The sequence below is a fragment of the Oncorhynchus gorbuscha genome, unplaced genomic scaffold (genome assembly GCF_021184085.1).
Source record: "Oncorhynchus gorbuscha isolate QuinsamMale2020 ecotype Even-year unplaced genomic scaffold, OgorEven_v1.0 Un_scaffold_5242, whole genome shotgun sequence".
Taxonomy (NCBI): Eukaryota; Metazoa; Chordata; class Actinopteri; order Salmoniformes; family Salmonidae; genus Oncorhynchus; species Oncorhynchus gorbuscha.
In genome coordinates this window covers 7,783-27,644 of record NW_025749090.1, presented here as the reverse complement: position 1 = coordinate 27,644, position 19,862 = coordinate 7,783, and the positions used below count along the sequence as shown (strand labels likewise).

The 19,862-nt window shown below is 47.6% G+C and overlaps 1 protein-coding gene across 1 annotated transcript; it reads left to right on the top strand.

The window, feature by feature from the left end:
- Positions 1-7,774: 7,774 nt before the first annotated feature.
- Positions 7,775-19,534, top strand: LOC124029010 (zinc finger MIZ domain-containing protein 1-like; the record flags this gene model as incomplete). Its single annotated transcript, XM_046340883.1, has 6 exons — positions 7,775-8,004; positions 8,742-8,810; positions 9,359-9,594; positions 10,182-10,333; positions 13,664-13,909; positions 16,572-19,534. Coding segments are annotated over 6 exons (1,041 nt in total), but the record flags the coding sequence as incomplete, so codon positions are not given.
- Between the last annotated feature and the right edge of the window lie 328 nt (positions 19,535-19,862).

The window sequence follows — 19,862 nt, the reverse complement described above, 5'->3', positions numbered from 1 at the left end:
ACACCCTAACCTGCACTCTACCTCTACACCCTAACCCTATACCCTACCCACACCCTAACCTGCACTCTACCTCTACTCCCTAACCCTATACCCTACCCACACCCTAACCTGCACTCTACCTCTACACCCTAACCCGCACTCTACCTCTACACCCTAACCCTATACCCTACCCACACCCTAACCTGCACTCTACCTCTACACCCTAACCCTATACCCTACCCACACACTAACCCTATACCCTACCCACACCCTAACCTGCACTCTAACTCTACACCCTACCCACACCCTAACCTGCACTCTACCTCTACACCCTAACACTCTACCCTACCCACACACTAACCCTATACCCTACCCACACCCTAACCTGCACTCTAACTCTACACCCTACCCACACCCTAACCTGCACTCTACCTCTACACCCTAACCCTATACCCTACCCACACCCTAACCTGCACTCTACCTCTACACCCTAACCCTATACCCTACCCACACCCTAACCTGTACTCTAACTCTACACCCTAACCCTATACCCTACCCACACACTAACCCTATACCCTACCCACACCCTAACCTGCACTCTACCTCTACACCCTAACCCTATACCCTACCCACACCCTAACCATATACCCTACCCCAACACCATATACCCTACCCACACCCTAACCCTATACCCTACCCCAACACCATATACCCTACCCACACCCTAACCTGCACTCTACCCCTACACCCTAACCATATACCCTACCCTTCCCTACCCACATCCTAACCATATATCCTACCCCAACACCCTATACCCTACCCACCCTCTAACCATATACCCTACCCACACCCTAACCTGCACTCTAACTCTACACCCTAACCCTATACCCTACCCACACCCTAACCTGCACTCTACCTCTACACCCTAACCCTATACCCTACCCACACCCTAACCTGCACTCTCTACCTCTACACCCTAACCCTATACCCTACCCACACCCTAACCTGCACTCTACCTCTACACCCTAACCCTATACCCTACCCACACCCTAACCTGCACTCTACCTCTACACCCTAACCCTATACCCTACCCACACACTAACCCTATACCCTACCCACACCCTAACCTGCACTCTAACTCTACACCCTACCCACACCCTAACCTGCACTCTACCTCTACACCCTAACACTCTACCCTACCCACACACTAACCCTATACCCTACCCACACCCTAACCTGCACTCTAACTCTACACCCTACCCACACCCTAACCTGCACTCTACCTCTACACCCTAACCCTATACCCTACCCACACCCTAACCTGCACTCTACCTCTACACCCTAACCCTATACCCTACCCACACCCTAACCTGTACTCTAACTCTACACCCTAACCCTATACCCTACCCACACACTAACCCTATACCCTACCCACACCCTAACCTGCACTCTACCTCTACACCCTAACCCTATACCCTACCCACACCCTAACCATATACCCTACCCCAACACCATATACCCTACCCACACCCTAACCCTATACCCTACCCCAACACCATATACCCTACCCACACCCTAACCTGCACTCTACCCCTACACCCTAACCATATACCCTACCCTTCCCTACCCACATCCTAACCATATATCCTCCACATTACAAATACAGTACACACACACAAACACACTCACTGGACCCTACCCACACACTCACACATACTACACAGACACTCCAATTTACAAATACAGTACACACACACTGAAACACACTCCCACTCAAATTAACCCTACACCCTCACACATAGAAACACTTTCACTCTACCTCTACACCCTAACCCTATACCCTACCCACACCTAACCTGCACTCTACCTCTACACCCTAACCCTATACCTACCCACACCTAACCTGCACTCTACCTCTACACCTAACCTATACCCTACCCACACCTAACCTGCACTCTAACTCTACACCCTAACCCTGATTTACCCTAACACACTAACCCTATACCTACTGCACCTAACCTGCACTCTACCTCTACACCCCTAACCCTATACCCTACCCAACCTAACCTGCACTCTACCTCTACACCTAACCCTATATCCTACCCACACCCTAACCTGCACTCTAACTCTACACCCCCCTATACCCTACCCACACATTAACCTGTATACCCTACCCACACCCTAACCTGCACTCTACCTCTACACCCTAACCCTATACCCTACCCACACCCCTAACCATATACCCTACCCCAACACCATATTGACCCTACCCCTACCCACCCCAACCACACTCTACCTCTACATCCCTAACCCTATACCCTACCCACACCTAACCTGCACTCTACCTCTACACCCTAACCCTACACCCTACCCCAACACCATATACCCTACCCACACCTAACCTGTGTCTACCCCTACACCCTAACCATATACCCTACCCTTCCCTACCCACCCTCTAACCATATACCCTACCCTAACACGATATACCCTACCCACCCTCTAACCATATACCCCCTACCCACCCTCTAACCCTATACCCTACCCCAACACCATATACCCTACCCACCCTCTAACCGTATACCCTACCCACCTCTAACCTATACCTACACACTCTAACCCTATACCCTACCCCAACACCCTATACCCTACCCACCCTCTAACCCTATACCTACCCACACCTAACCTGCACTCTACCTCTACACCCTAACCCTATACCCTACCCACCTCTAACCATATACCCTACCCCAACGCCCTATACCCTACCCACACCTAACCTGCACTCTACCTCTACACCCTAACCATATACCCTACCCACACCTAACCCTATACCCTACCCACACTCTAACCCTATACCCTACCCCAACACCTATACCCTACCCACCCTCTAACCCTATACCCCTACCCACACCCTAACCTGCACTCTACCTCTACACCCTAACCATATACCCTACCACACCCTAACCCTATACCCTACCACCTCTAACCATATACCCTACCCCAACGCCCTATACCCCTACCCTCTCTGTCATACAGTAGTATGCAGTGAAAATAATCTGTACATTTATGAACCTTAGGCAGAGTGTACATTGTAATCAGCCCTTTTATAGATGCACTAGCTTTTGGTCAATCCTTCTCCTAGAGCGAATGCAAGGTTACAGTCTGGCCACGCCTAGTTCTGCTCTGTCCCCCTACAGGACAGATGTGGAGTTGCAGTTTAAATGACAGGGTGTTCTGCTCTGTCCCCCTACAGGACAGATGTTGATTGCAGTTTAAATGACAGGGTGTTCTGCTCTGTCCCCCTGCAGGACAGATGTGGAGCTACAGTTTAAATGACAGGGTGTTCTGCTCTGTCCCCCTGCAGGACAGATGGAGTTGCAGTTTAAATGACAGGGTGTTCTGCTCTGTCCCCCTACAGGACAGATGTGGAGACTGCAGTTTAAATGACAGGGTGTTCTGCTCTGTCCCTCTGCAGGACAGATGTGGAGCTGCAGTTTAAATGACAGGTGTTCTGCTCTGTCCCCCTACAGGACAGATGTGGAGCTCAGTTTAAATGACAGGGTGTTCTGCTCTGTCCCCTGCAGGACAGATGTGGAGTTGCAGTTTAAATGACAGGGTGTTCTGCTCTCCCCCTGCAGGACAGATCTGGGTTACAGTTTAAATGACAGGGTGTTCTGCGCTGTCCCCCTGCAGGACAGATGTGGAGCTGCAGTTTAAAGGTTGTACTGCTCTGTCCCCCTGCAGGTCAGATCTGGAGTTGCAGTTTAAATGACAGGGTGTTCTGCTCTGTCCCCCTACAGGACAGATGTGGAGCTGCAGTTTAACTTATTGTTCTGCTCTGTCCCCCTGCAGGACAGATGTGGAGTTGCAGTTTAAATGACAGGGTGTTGCTCTGTCCCCTGCAGGACAGATGTGGAGCTGCAGTTTAACTTATTGTTCTGCTCTGTCCCTCTGCAGGACAGATGTGGAGTTGCAGTTTAAATTACAGGTTGTACTGCTCTGTCCCCCTGCAGGTCAGATCTGGAGTTGCAGTTTAAATCACAGGGTGTTCTGCTCTGTCCCCCTGCAGGTCAGATCTGGAGTTGCAGTTTAAATGACAGGGTGTTCTGCGCTGTCCCCCTGCAGGACAGATGTGGAGCTGCAGTTTAAATGACAGGTTGTACTGCTCTGTCCCCCTGCAGGACAGATGTGGAGCTGCAGTTTAAATTACAGGTTGTACTGCTCTGTCCCCCTGCAGGTCAGATCTGGAGTTGCAGTTTAAATGTTACCATCACGAGGACCGACAAATGAACACCAACTGGCCTGCCTCGGTCCAGGTCAGTAAGAACACCACACACACACACACGCATACACACACACACACACAGACACACACACACACACACACACACACACACACACACACACACACACACACACACACACACACACACACACACACACACACACACACACACACTAATCTTCCTTTCCTCTGTGTAGGTCAGTGTTAACGCCACGCCCCTCACCATCGAGCGCGGCGACAACAAGGCGTCCACAAGCCCTGCACCTGAAACAAGTCTGCCAACCAGGAAGGAACACCATCCAGATCACAGTTACCGCCTGCTGCTGTGTGAGTACTGTGCTGACAACAACAACCACTACTGCTACTAATGATGAGGATGATGAGGATCGTGGTGATGATGAGGAGGATGAGGATGATGAGGATTGTGGTGATGAGGATGATGATGATAATGAGGATTGTGGTGATGATGAGGAGGATGAGGATTATGAGAATTGTGGTGATGAGGATGATGAGTTGTGGTGATGAGGATGATGATGATAATGAGGATTGTGGTGATGATGAGGAGGATGAGGATTATGAGAATTGTGGTGATGAGGATGATGAGGATTGTGGTGATGAGGATGATGATGGTGATGAGGATTGTGGTGATGATTATGGTGGTGTGGGTGATAATGGTGATGAAGATGAGGATTCTGGAGATGATGATGATGTTGCGGTGATGATGATGATGATGAGGATGAAGATGAGGATTGTGGTGATGATGATGATGATTGTGGTGATACTGGTGATGATGATGAGGATTGTGGTAAGGATGATGGTAATGATAATGGTGCTGATAATGAGGATGATGATGGTGTAAATGATGATGCTCCTCTCCTCTACAGTCTCACCTGTTTGTACTGCAGCTGGTCCACAGACCCTCTGTACGATCCGTCCTGCAAGGCTTACTGAAGAAGAGGTTACTGCCTGCAGAGCACTGCATCACCAAGGTACACTACTGTTATATCCCTCCTGGTACTGACCCCTCTCTCTGGTACTGACCCTTATCTCCACTGTGGTCCTCCTCCCATCTCTTATCTCCTGTGGTCCTCCTTCCATCTCCCTGTGGTCCTCCTCCCATCTCCACTGTGGTCCTCCCTTCCATCTCACTGTGGTCCTCCTCCCATCTCACTGTGGTCCTCCTCCATCTCCCCGTGGTCCTCCTCTCATCTCCACTGTGGTCCTCCTCCCCCATCTCCCTGTGGTCCTCCACTCTCATCTCCCTTATCTCCACTGTGGTCCCTCCTCCCATCTCCCTTATCTCTGTCGTCCTCCTCCCATCTCCCCTTATCTCCACTGTGGTCCTCACTCCATCTCCTTCTCCACTGTGGTCCTCCTCCCATCTCTCACTGTGGTCCTCCTCTCATCTCCCTTATCTCCCACTGTGGTCCTCCCTCCCATCTCTGTGGTCCTCCTCTCATCTCCCTTATCTCCCTGTGGTCCTCCTCCCATCTCCCTTATCTCCATTGTGGTCCTCCCCCATCTCCCTTATCTCCACTGTGGTCCTCCTCCCATCTCCCTTATCTCCACTGTGGTCCTCCTCCCATCTCCCTTATCTCCACTGTGGTCCTCCTCCAATCTCCACTGTGGTCCTCCCTCCCATTTCCACTGTGGTCCTCCTCCCATCTCCACTGTGGTCCCTCCTCCCATCTCCACTGTGGTCCCTCCTCCCATCTCCATTGTGGTCCTCCTCCCATCTCCTTATCTCCACTGTGGTCCTCCTCCCCATCTCCTTATCTCCCACTGTGGTCCTCCTCCCATCTCCACTGTGGTCCTCCTCCCATCTCCACTGTGGTCCTCCTCCCATCTCCACTGTGGTCCTCCTCCATCTCCCTTATCTCCACTGTGGTCCTCCTCCCATCTCCCTTATCTCCACTGTGGTCCTCCTCCCATCTCCCTTATCTCCACTGTGGTCCTCCTCCCATCTCCACTGTGGTCCTCCTCTCATCTCCCTTATCTCCACTGTGGTCCTCCTCCCATCTCCACTGTGGTCCTCCTCTCATCTCCCTTATCTCCACTGTGGTCCTCCTCCCATCTCCCTTATCTCCACTGTGGTCCTCCCCCCATCTCCCTTATCTCCACTGTGGTCCTCCTCCCATCTCCTTATCTCCACTGTGGTCCTCCTCCCATCTCCCTTATCTCCACTGTGGTCCTCCTCCAATCTCCACTGTGGTCCTCCTCCCATTTCCACTGTGGTCCTCCTCCCATCTCCACTGTGGTCCTCCTCCCATCTCCACTGTGGTCCTCCTCCCATCTCCCTTATCTCCACTGTGGTCCTCCTCCCATCTCCCTTATCTCCACTGTGGTCCTCCTCCCATCTCCACTGTGGTCCTCCTCCCCCATCTCCACTGTGGTCCTCCTCCCATCTCCACTGTGGTCCTCCTCCCATCTCCCTTATCTCCACTGTGGTCCTCTCCCATCTCCCCCTTATCTCCACTGTGGTCCTCCTCCCATCTCCCTTATCTCCACTGTGGTCCTCCTCCCATCTCCACTGTGGACCTCCCTCTCATCTCCTTATCTCCACTGTGGTCCTCCTCCCATCTCCACTGTGGTCCTCCTCTCATCTCCCTTATCTCCACTGTGGTCCTCCTCCCCATCTCCTTATCTCCACTGTGGTCCTCCCCCCATCTCCTTATCTCCACTGTGGTCCTCCTCCATCTCCCTTATCTCCACTGTGGTCCTCCTCCCATCTCCCTTATCTCCACTGTGGTCCTCCTCCAATCTCCACTGTGGTCCTCCTCCCATTTCCACTGTGGTCCTCCTCCCATCTCCACTGTGGTCCTCCCTCCCCATCTCCACTGTGGTCCTCCTCCCATCTCCCTTATCTCCACTGTGGTCCTCCTCCCATCTCCTTATCTCCACTGTGGTCCTCCTCCCATCTCCACTGTGGTCCTCCTCCCATCTCCACTGTGGTCCTCCTCCCATCTCCATTGTGGTCCTCCTCCCATCTCCCTTATCTCCACTGTGGTCCTCCTCCCATCTCCCTTATCTCCACTGTGGTCCTCCTCCCATCTCCACTGTGGTCCTCCTCCCATCTCCACTGTGGTCCTCCTCCCATCTCCACTGTGGTCCTCCTCCCATCTCCACTGTGGTCCTCCTCTCATCTCCACTGTGGTCCTCCTCTCATCTCCACTGTGGTCCTCCTCCTATCTCCACTGTGGTCCTCCTCCCATCTCCACTGTGGTCCTCCTCTCATCTCCACTGTGGTCCTCCTCCCATCTCCACTGTGGTCATCCTCTCATCTCCACTGTGGTCCTCCTCCCATCTCCACTGTGGTCCTCCTCTCATCTCCACTGTGGTCCTCCTCCCATCTCCCTTATCTCCACTGTGGTCCTCCTCCCATCTCCACTGTGGTCCTCCTCCCATCTCCACTGTGGTCCTCCTCCCATCTCCCTTATCTCCACTGTGGTCCTCCTCCCATCTCCATTGTGGTCCTCCTCCCATCTCCATTGTGGTCCTCCTCCCATCTCCCCAGTTAAGAGAAACTTCAGCAGCGTAGCGGCGTCCTCTGGGAACACCACTGTGAACGGCGAGGACGGTGTCGAACAGACGGCCATCAAGGTCTCCCTCAAATGTCCGATCACCTTCCGGAGGATCCAACTTCCAGCCAGAGGTCATGACTGTAAACATGTCCAGTGCTTTGATTTGGAATCCTACTTACAGTTGAACTGTGAGCGAGGGACGTGGCGATGTCCAGTATGCAAGTAAGTTGGGACTTCGGTTGAACACGGGGTGGGTGATTCTAACCTGGCTGGGTGAAACTGGGACTTATACAGTAATGTTGAATTAATGTGCACTGTTACCTGTAAAACTACATTGAATAAAGGTATTTATGTTATATCTGAAATACTCAGTTACACAAAGAGTTCAATCAGTAATGTTTATGTCCTCTCTGTAATGTTTATGTCCTCTCTGTAATGTTTGTCCTCTCTGTAATGTTTATGCCCTCTGTAATGTTTATGTCCTCTCTGTAATGTTTACGTCCTCTCTGTAATGTTTACGTCCTCTCTGTAATGTTTTCGTCCTCTCTGTAATGTTTACGTCCTCTCTGTAATGTTTACGTCCTCTCTGTAATGTTTATGTCCTCTCTGTAATGTTTATGTCCTCTCTGTAATGTTTATGTCCTCTCTGTAATGTTGATGTCCTCTCTGTAATGTTTACGTCCTCTCTGTAATGTTTATGTCCTCTCTGTAATGTTTATGTCCTCTCTGTAATGTTTATGTCCTCTCTGTAATGTTTATGTCCTCTCTGTAATGTTTATGTCCTCTCTGTAATGTTTATGTCCTCTCTGTAATGTTTATGTCCTCTCTGTAATGTTTACGTCCTCTCTGTAATGTTTATGTCCTCTCTGTAATGTTTACGTCCTCTCTGTAATGTTTACGTCCTCTCTGTAATGTTTACATCCTCTCTGTAATGTCTACGTCCTCTCTGTCCTCCGCAGTAAAACAGCGTTGCTGGAGGGACTAGAAGTTGACCAGTACATGTGGGGGATTCTTAATGCCATCCAAAAGTAAGATGACTTTCCCAACATCCTCACCATACTTATCAAACCCTCCTACTGCACCAATCACCATGAACGTTATCACTTATCAACCTTCTTGAGAGATTTTAGGCTTAATAAAGATATTTTACACTATGTTGTTGAGAGATTTTAGGCTTAATAAAGATATTTTACACTATGTTGTTGAGAGATTTTAGGCTTAATAAAGATATTTTACACTATGTTGTTGAGAGATTTTAGACTTAATAAAGATATTTTACACTATGTTCTTGAGAGATTTTAGGCTTAATAAAGATATTTTACACTATGTTGTTGAGAGATTTTAGGCTTAATAAAGATATTTTACACTATGTTGTTGAGAGATTTTAGGCTTAATAAAGATATTTTACACTATGTTGTTGAGAGATTTTAGGCTTAATAAAGATATTTTACACTATGTTGTTGTCTTCTGTAAAGTGGAACCATTGTTTATTGGGATGCAGGAATAAAGCACTCATTCTGCGGCTTTCTCTTTTCATCATCTCACTACCTCCCCCTCCCGCCCCCGCCACGCCCAGCTCGGAGTTTGAGGAGGTGACCATAGACCCTTCGTGTAGTTGGAGACCTGTGGCCATCAAGTCTGATATCCACATCAAGGAGGATCCAGATGGACCCATGGCCAAGAGGTTCAAGTCCATGAGCCCCACCCAGATGACCCTGCCCAACGTGATGGAGATGATCGCCCTGCTCGGCCCAGGGCCCTCGCCCTACCCGCCCCAACAGGGGGGCAATAACAGCGAATACGGAAGCCATGGTACATTATTTACTGAGTTACCTTCTTCCTAACTTAATCCTCTTAGTTCCTGGAAGAACATAGGGCCATGGTACATTATTTACTGAGATACCTTCTTCCTAACTTAATCCTCTTAGTTCCTGGAGGAACATAGGGCCATGGTACATTATTTACTGAGATACTTTCTTCCCAACTTAATCCTCTTAGTTCCTGGAAGAACATAGGGCCATGGTACATTATTTACTGAGATACTTTCTTCCTAACTTAATTATCATCTTAGTTCCTGGAAGAACATAGGGCCATGGTACATTATTTACTGAGATACCTTCTTCCTAACTTAATCCTCTTAGTTCCTGGAGGAACATAGGGCCATGGTACATTATTCACTGAGATACTTTCTTCCTAACTTAATCATCTTAGTTCCTGGAGGAACATAGGTCCATGGTACCAACAATGAGTTTTTAGATTATGTTTCTGTGTACATAAAAACATCAGTACTTGTGTCATATCACAGTTATGTGATTCATAAACAAACAAACAAATAAACAAAAAGAAAAATAACCTCTGAAAGTAACTTGCTTGTTGTGATTTTTTTGTTGTGTTACTAGGTAACAGTTACCAGGGCCACAGCGGGGGCTTTGACTTCCCCCATGGGAACCCCGGTTGTACGACCATGAACGACTTCATGCACGGCCCCGTTCTGTCCCACCCGCCAAACATGGCACAGGACAAACCCCTCACACACAGCATGCCTGACTCTGTAAGTTAAAGTTTACATGTTTTCAAATGTACTGCCTTGTGGGATGTATACAGAGGGTGGTGCGTACGGCCCAGAACGTCACTGGGGCCAAGCTTCCTGTCATCCAGGACCTCTACCAGGCGGTGTCAGGGGAAGGCCCAGTACGTCACTGGGGCCAAGCTTCCTGACAACAAGGACCTCTATACCAGGCGGTGTCAGGGGAAGGCCCAGTACGTCACTGGGGCCAAGCTTCCTGTCATCCAGGACCTCTGTACCAGGCGGTGTCAGGGGAAGGCCCAGAACGTCACTGGGGCCAAGCTTCCTGTCATCCAGGACCTCTATACCAGGTGGTGTCAGGGGAAGGCCCAGAACGTCACTGGGGCCAAGCTTCCTGTCATCCAGGACCTCTATACCAGGCGGTGTCAGGGGAAGGCCCAGAACGTCACTGGGGCCAAGCTTCCTGACAACAAGGACCTCTATACCAGGCGGTGTCAGAGGAAGGCCCAGAACGTCACTGGGGCCAAGCTTCCTGACAACAAGGACCTCTATACCAGGCGGTGTCAGGGGAAGGCCCTAAAAATTGCTAAAGACTCCAGCCACCCTAGTCATAGACTGTTCTCTCTGCTACCGCACGGCAAGTGGTGCCGGAACGCCAAGTCTCGATCCAAGAGGCTTCTTAACAGCTTCTACCCCCAAGCCATAAGACTCCTAAACAGCTAATCAAATAACTCCTCCAGACCCCTCTTTTACCCTGCTGCTACTCTCTGTTTATTATCTCTGCATAATCACTTTAACTCTACCTCCATGTACATATTACCTCAATTACCTCGACTATCCGGTGCCCCCGCACATTGACTCTGTACCGGTACCCCCTGTATATAGCCTCCACATTGACTCTGTACCGTAATACCCTGTATATAGCCTCCACATTGACTCTGTACCGTAATACCCTGTATATAGCCTCCACATTGACTCTGTACCGGTACCCCCTGTATATAGCCTCCACATTGACTCTGTACCGTAATACCCTGTATATAGCCTCCACATTGACTCTGTACCGTAATACCCTGTATATAGCCTCCACATTGACTCTGTACCGGTACCCCCTGTATATAGCCTCCACATTGACTCTGTACCGGTACCCCCTGTATATATCCTCCACATTGACTCTGTACTGGTACCCCCTGTATATAGCCTCCACATGGACTCTGTACCGTAATACCCTGTATATAGCCTCCACATTGACTCTGTACCGGTACCCCCTGTATATATCCTCCACATTGACTCTGTACCGGTACCCCCTGTATATAGCCTCCATATTGACTCTGTACCGGTACCCCCTGTATATAGCCTCCACATTGACTATGTACCGGTACCCCCTGTATATAGCCTCCACATTGACTCTGTACCGGTACCCCCTGTATAAAGCCTCCACATTGACTCTGTAACGGTACCCTCTGTATATAGCCTCCACATTGACTCTGTACTGGTGCCCCCTGTATATAGCCTCCACATTGACTCTGTACCGTAATACCCTGTATATAGCCTCCACATTGACTCTGTACCGTAATACCCTGTATATAGCCTCCACATTGACTCTGTACCGGTACCCCCTGTATATAGCCTCCACATTGACTCTGTACCGGTACCCCCCTGTATATAGCCTCCACATTGACTCTGTACCGGTACCCCCTGTATATAGCCTCCATATTGACTCTGTACCGGTACCCCCTGTATATAGCCTCCACATTGACTATGTACCGGTACCCCCTGTATATAGCCTCCACATTGACTCTGTACCGTAATACCCTGTATATAGCCTCCACATTGACTCTGTACCGGTACCCCCTGTATATAGCCTCCACATTGACTCTGTACCGTAATACCCTGTATATAGCCTCCACATTGACTCTGTACCGTAATACCCTGTATATAGCCTCCACATTGACTCTGTACCGGTACCCCCTGTATATAGCCTCCACATTGACTCTGTACCGGTACCCCCTGTATATAGCCTCCACATTGACTCTGTACTGGTACCCCCTGTATATAGCCTCCACATTGACTCTGTACCGTAATACCCTGTATATAGCCTCCACATTGACTCTGTACCGGTACCCCCTGTATATAGCCTCCATATTGACTCTGTACCGGTACCCCCTGTATTTAGCCTCCACATTGACTATGTACCGGTACCCCCTGTATATAGCCTCCACATTGACTCTGTACCATAATACCCTGTATATAGCCTCCACATTGACTCTGTACCGTAATACCCTGTATATAGCCTCCACATTGACTCTGTACCGGTACCCCCTGTATATAGCCTCCACATTGACTCTGTACCGGTACCCCCCTGTATATAGCCTCCACATTGACTCTGTACCGGTACCCCCTGTATATAGCCTCCATATTGACTCTGTACCGGTACCCCCTGTATATAGCCTCCACATTGACTATGTACCGGTACCCCCTGTATATAGCCTCCACATTGACTCTGTACCGGTACCCCCTGTATAAAGCCTTCACATTGACTCTGTACCCTATACCATGTATATAGTCTCCACATTGACTCTGTACCATATACCCTGTATATAGCCTCCACATTGACTCTGTACCGTAACACCCTGTATATAGTCTCCACATTGACTCTGTACCGTAACACCATGTATATAGCCTCCACATAGACTCTGTACCGTAACACCCTGTATATAGTCTCCACATTGACTCTGTACCGTAATACCCTGTATATAGCCTCCACATTGACTCTGTACCGTAACACCCTGTATATAGTCTCCACATTGACTCTGTACCGTAAAACCCTGTATATAGTCTCCACATTGACTCTGTACCGTAATACCCTGTATATAGCCTCCACATTGACTCTGTACCGTAACACCTTGTATATAGTCTCCACATTGACTCTGTACCGTAACACCCTGTATATAGCCTCCACATTGACTCTGTACTGGTACCCCCTGTATATAACCTCCACATTGACTCTGTACCGTAACACCCTGTATATAGCCTCCACATTGACTCTCTCTCTCTCTCCCCCTCTCTTCCTCTCTCTCTCTCTCTCTCTCTCTCTCTCTCTCTCTGTTTCTCTCTCTCTGTTTCTCTCTCTCTCTGTTTCTCTCTCTCTGTCTCTCTCTCCTTTTCTCTCTCTCTCTCCCCCTCTCTTCCTCTCTCTCTCTCTCTCTCTCTCTCTCTCTCTCTCTCTCTCTCTCTGTTTCTCTCTGTTTCTCTCTCTCTCTCCTTTTCTCTCCCTGTCTCTCTCCCTCTCTCTCCTTTTCTCTCCTTTTCTCTCTCCCTCTCTCTCCTACTCTCTCTTTCTTCTTCCCTTCTCAGATACCTCATCCTGCCATCACTGACCAGTCCCACAACTTGTTACAGCATAGCTTACACGCCCAATCGCACCCAGGCAGCCAATCGGGACAGCCGTTGCATCACAGTGGACCTCCTCAGCCGTCACGACAACAGGCTCCGCCCCCACAGCAACAACAGCCCGGCCCTAACAATCACCCTCTGCAGCACGGTGACCCCTTAGAGGGACTGGGTGGAGGGCTCCCAGATATGCCCGAACCTTCCTTGGATGTAAGTTAGACACACATGGGCTACGTCCCAAATGGTAACCTATTCCCTATATAGTGCACTACTTATTTAGAAAATAGAGTGCTATTTGAGACGTATATATTAGTGATGGGTTATGGGTTAACCGTGGGTTATCCCACGGTCTGCGGTTATATCCACGTGGTGGGTGGGTTTAGGGTCATGAAATATTTCGTGGCTGAAGGTTGAGTAAATGTAATTTATTTTGTGCGATTTATATCTACAGGCTACATATAATTTTTGTTGTCTTTCATTGTTTTTATCTGCTGTTATTGCGTAAGCCTAAGCTTTAGGGCCTAACGCCTCGATCACACCGACAGTGTCCAAACAGCTAGGTGTGTGAGCAAGAACAGTTCAACATTCACCTTCTGCGACCATTTCTGTCAAACCGTCTACAGCACACAGTTTGATGCTTACGTTGGATGAATCCTACCTACGCACCACACAGAAGCAACTGCCTCAGCAACGCTGCGAGGCAAACGCAGCGTTTCACTGGAAACGAATGTACTTCAGGTGTACCAAACTGAAATGACGCCGTCGGTGTGATCGAATCGTAACTGTATGCGCGCCAAATACACTGAAAAGGACTGTGTCGGAGTTTAATTCAATCAGAGACCAGCTGCAAAATGGAGAGTTGAAAATAAATTAAAAGAACGGAGGGCCAGAACAGTAGTCTAATGTTATGAGAAGGGTTGGGCCAGAACAGTAGTCTAATGTTATGAGAAGAGAGGGCCAGAACAGTAGTCTAATGTTACGAGAACGGAGGGCCAGAACAGTAGTCTAATGTTATGAGAAGAGAGGGCCAGAACAGTAGTCTAATGTTATGAGAAGAGAGGGCCAGAACAGTAGTCTAATGTTATGAGAAGAGAGGGCCAGAACAGTAGTCTGATGTTACGAGAACGGAGGGCCAGAACAGTAGTCTAATGTTATGAGAAGAGAGGGCCAGAACAGTAGTCTAATGTTATGAGAAGAGAGGGCCAGAACAGTAGTCTAATGTTATGAGAAGAGAGGGCCAGAACAGTAGTCTAATGTTATGAGAAGAGAGGGCCAGAACAGTAGTCTAATGTTATGAGAAGAGAGGGCCAGAACAGTAGTCTAATGTTATGAGAAGAGAGGGCCAGAACAGTAGTCTAATGTTATGAGAAGAGAGGGCCAGAACAGTAGTCTAATGTTATGAGAACGGAGGGCCAGAACAGTAGTCTAATGTTATGAGAAGAGAGGGCCAGAACAGTAGTCTAATGTTTTGGTAAGGGTTGGGCCAGAACAGTAGTCTAATGTTATGAGAACGGAGGGCCAGAACAGTAGTCTAATGTTATGAGAACGGAGGGCCAGAACAGTAGTCTAATGTTATGAGAAGGGTTGGGCCAGAACAGTAGTCTGATGTTATGAGAAGGGTTGGGCCAGAACAGTAGTCTGATGTTATGAGAACGGAGGGCCAGAACAGTAGTCTAATGTTATGAGAAGGGTTGGGCCAGAACAGTAGTCTGATGTTATGAGAACGGAGGGCCAGAACAGTAGTCTAATGTTATGAGAACGGAGGGCCAGAACAGTAGTCTAATGTTATGAGAAGAGAGGGCCAGAACAGTAGTCTAATGTTATGAGAAGAGAGGGCCAGAACAGTAGTCTAATGTTATGAGAAGAGAGGGCCAGAACAGTAGTCTGATGTTATGAGAAGGGAGGGCCAGAACAGTAGTCTAATGTTATGAGAAGGGAGGGCCAGAACAGTAGTCTAATGTTATGAGAAGAGAGGGCCAGAACAGTCGTCTAATGTTATGAGAAGAGAGGGCCAGAACAGTAGTCTGATGTTATGAGAAGAGAGGGCCAGAACAGTAGTCTAATGTTATGAGAAGAGAGGGCCAGAACAGTAGTCTAATGTTATGAGAAGAGAGGGCCAGAACAGTAGTCTGATGTTATGAGAAGGGTTGGGCCAGAACAGTAGTCTAATGTTATGAGAAGGGAGGGCCAGAACAGTAGTCTGATGTTATGAGAAGAGAGGGCCAGAACAGTAGTCTGATGTTATGAGAAGAGAGGGCCAGAACAGTAGTCTAATGTTTTGGTAAGATGGCCAGAACAGTAGTCTGATGTTACGAGAAGAGAGGGCCAGAACAGTAGTCTAATGTTATGAGAAGAGAGGGCTAGAACAGTAGTCTGATGTTTTGGTAAGATGGCCAGAACAGTAGTCTGATGTTACGAGAACGGAGGGCCAGAACAGTAGTCTAATGTTTTGGTAAGATGGCCAGAACAGTAGTCTGATGTTACGAGAACGGAGGGCCAGAACAGTAGTCTAATGTTTTGGTAAGGGTTGGGCCAGAACAGTAGTCTAATGTTTTGGTAAGATGGCCAGAACAGTAGTCTGATGTTCTGAGAAGGGTTGGGCCAGAACAGTAGTCTGGTGGGTGTGGTTATTGCTGGTGGGTGTGGGTTTTCTGTGTTGTTGTTTAAAAAAAAATGTAAATTGTTTATTTGGGATTTCAAAGTGGACTATTACAGATCCTAAATTTGTGATGAGACACGTTGGAGTGGAATGTACAGATATCATTTTTTTTGTGTGACGCTTTTTCATTCACCGTTTCCATGTCAAAGTTAGATCGACCTTCTCCTGCAGATCTTTACTAAAGAGCGTGTTTTCTTTTTCTCTTCTCTGTAGCTCCTTCCAGAGCTGGCTAACCCAGATGACTTGTTGTCTTACCTCGATCCTCCAGACCTCCCGAGCAGTAGCAACGATGACCTTCTCTCGCTCTTCGAAAACAACTGACTCTGATTCTAGATCAGTTCATTTTTAAAAATGTATAAAAAAAACACTTCTAGGACTGCCTGGAGTTGGACCTATAACATCTGACCTGAGACCTGCTCCAGTACTTGACAAAGATGCACTCCCTTTCTCCTTTTCCTCTTGTACAGTTTGCATTGATTCTCCAGCAGACTGACTGACAGACTGAATGACTGACAGACTGACTGAACAATGTTTTAAAACTCAAAAAGACACAGCAGGACAGGGTAGGCAGTGAGTGATGTCTGCCTCCCTGCAACGCCCCCATGTGACCATCGATGATACCAGCTATCTGATATTCAGTTCATTTTGTATTCTACCAGTGTCTGTGTGCACATTTAGGAAAGTGTTGATGCGTTTTTTTTAAATTCATATTTTGTTTCCTTTTAAAGAAAAAAAAGAGGAATTAATTAAATATATAAGGGGGAAAAAAACATATTGGAAAAACAAAATGTCCTGCACTACCTGGCCAGTGTGTGTAATGTTCACGTTATTGTTTCACCTTATAAGACACAGCGTCTCAGCTTCCTGTTGTCCCAAACGTTGTCACAGTTACTGTCTGTCTGTGTGTCTGTGTGTCTGTCTGCCTGTCTGTCTGTCTGTCTGTCTGTCTGTCTGTCTGTCTGTCTGTCTGTCTGTCTGTCTGTCTGTCTGTCTGTCTGTCTGTCTGTCTGTCTGTCTGTCTGTCTGTCTGTCTGTCTGTCTGTCTGTCTGTCTGTCTGTCTGTCTGTCTGTCTGTCTGTCTGTCTGTCTGTCTGTCTGTCTGTCTGTCTGTCTGCACATCATGTGAAAGCACAAGATATAACAACTCATACATCTCAAAGGGAACAAAACACATTTAAAGTGACAGCTTTGTCTAACATTTACGAGAAACATTTACGAGAAATGTGCGATTTTTGGGGGGGAAATGTTCAACAGCTCCCACTTTAGTTTCAACAACAACGAAAAAAGAAAACAAATGTTTTGGTTCAAGTTTTTTTTGTTTTCTTTTGGGAAGTGGAGAGGAAGGAATCTTCCCTTCTTCTTTTGGGAAGTGGAGAGGAAGGAATCTTCCCTTCTTCTTTTGGGAAGTGGAGAGGAAGGAATCTTCCCTTCTTCTTTTGGGAAGTGGAGAGGAAGGAATCTTCCATTCTTCTTTTGGGAAGTGGAGAGGAAGGAATCTTCCCTTCTTCTTTTGAAATAAAGAGCGATGGATGAAACCAAGTGGAGGGAGAAGGCAATCATCCTCTTCTAGGAGAGAGAGTCTACCCTACAGCATAGACATTTATAATCTCCAATCAGAGAAATACATTTTCGTACTGTGACTGTATCTTGTTTCTTTATTATCCTGGACAGAGTAGAGTCACCAATTGATTGATTAATTGATAGTCATCAATGGTAAAGGAAAGCAGACGTGGGAGAATGATGTTTGTTACCAGCGTTATGGGTCCATTTGAATTGAAGGCAGTCAATTCAGGAAGTTAACTAAAATTCCAATTTAATCATTAATTCCAATTAAATAATTAAAACAGGGCATATATTTTCAATTACTCTCAATTAGCTGAAAAGGGAGAAGCTATTTAACTACGTCAACATATCACTTCCAGAATTGATTGACATCTATTTGAATTGTTCCCAACCCTGTGGGTTACTATTTGAGTTTCCTGTCAGGCCGATATCAAGCCAGTTAGAGCTCCTATCTTATACGTCTTTCTTCTCTGCATGCGCCCCCTGGTGTTGCTCCACTCATCATTCTCTCTTATCTTCTCTTCATGCATCGCCTGGTGTTGCTCCTCTTATCATTCTCTCTTCTCTTCATGCACCGCCTGGTGTTGCTCCTCTCATCATTCTGTCTTCTGTGCATGCGCCCCCTGGTGTTGCTCCTCTCATCATTCTGTCTTCTCTTCATGCGCCCCCTGGTGTTGCTCCTCTCATCATTCTCTCTTATCTTCTCTTCATGCACCGCCTGGTGTTGCTCCTCTTATCATTCTCTCTTATCTTCTCTTCATGCACCGCCTGGTGTTGCTCCTCTTATCATTCTCTCTTATCTTCTCTGCGTGCACCGCCTGGTGTTGCTCCTCTTATCATTCTCTCTTCTCTTCATGCACCGCCCGGTGTTGCTCCTCTTCCCATTTTATAGAGCTGCGTCTCTAGCTCTCCCTGTTGAATTCTGTTATTAGTAATCATTTTAAAAAGTTCCAGGTGCCAGGCCCTTGTCTGGGGGTGTTCTCCCAGTAGTAAAGATAGTGTGTGACTGAAATAGCACGCTGTTCCCTGTATAGTGCACTACTTTTGAGGGTACTAAGGTACCATTGCTGACAAATGTATGGTGTGCTTTTTAAAGTTGCTGTTATCACCGCTTTCTGTCTTTCTGTGTGTCTTTTATTCAACAGTAATATTGGATGGGATAGTGCTGTTATCACAGCACACTGATATTATGGGTTAAAATTGGCTTTCGTTTTGTTTCTACTAGCTTTTTGTTGCTGGAAATTGTGACTTCATCAAACATTGTGAAAATGCTTATCATAACCAAAGAGGGATTGGGAAGTGTGTGTGCGTGCGTGCGTGTGTGTGGTGTGTGTGGTGTGTGTGTGTGTGCGCGTATGTGTGCGTGCGTGTGTGCTTGCGTGCGTGCGCGTGTGTGTGTGCGCGTGTGTGTGTGTGGTGTGTGTGTGTGCGTGCTGGTAGTTATCCTTCATTTCAAAGATATCGAGGAAAACTAGCAGGGATCATCCGTCAGTCACCACTGTTGTAACGAACGTTTGTTTTTAAGTTCACTTCATGACAAGAGTGTTGTTGAGTATGCAAATGTATTATTTTTAAAGAAAAGCTATTGTAAATATAATTTGTGAATATTTTTATATCATCTTGATAATTCTCTGTCCTTTTACGTTAATTAGTCAAAGTCCAACGGATCTCATCCTCCCGAAACAAACCCAACACTGACCGGGTTGGGTCTCAAATTGAGCCCTATATAGTAGTGTTGCCATGATGCCAGTATCGCGATTCTACGACACCGGATTTTCCTTGGTAAATAACACAAAATATTGTGTTTACAGCTTCAAAATAAGACATTATTAGGACTGTTTTCGTCAAAGACATCGAGTCTCCTTCATGTTTTGTTTCCTTTGCTTCCTTATTCCTAGTATCGCGACACGTCTGGTATCGCGACACGCCTGGTATCGCGAC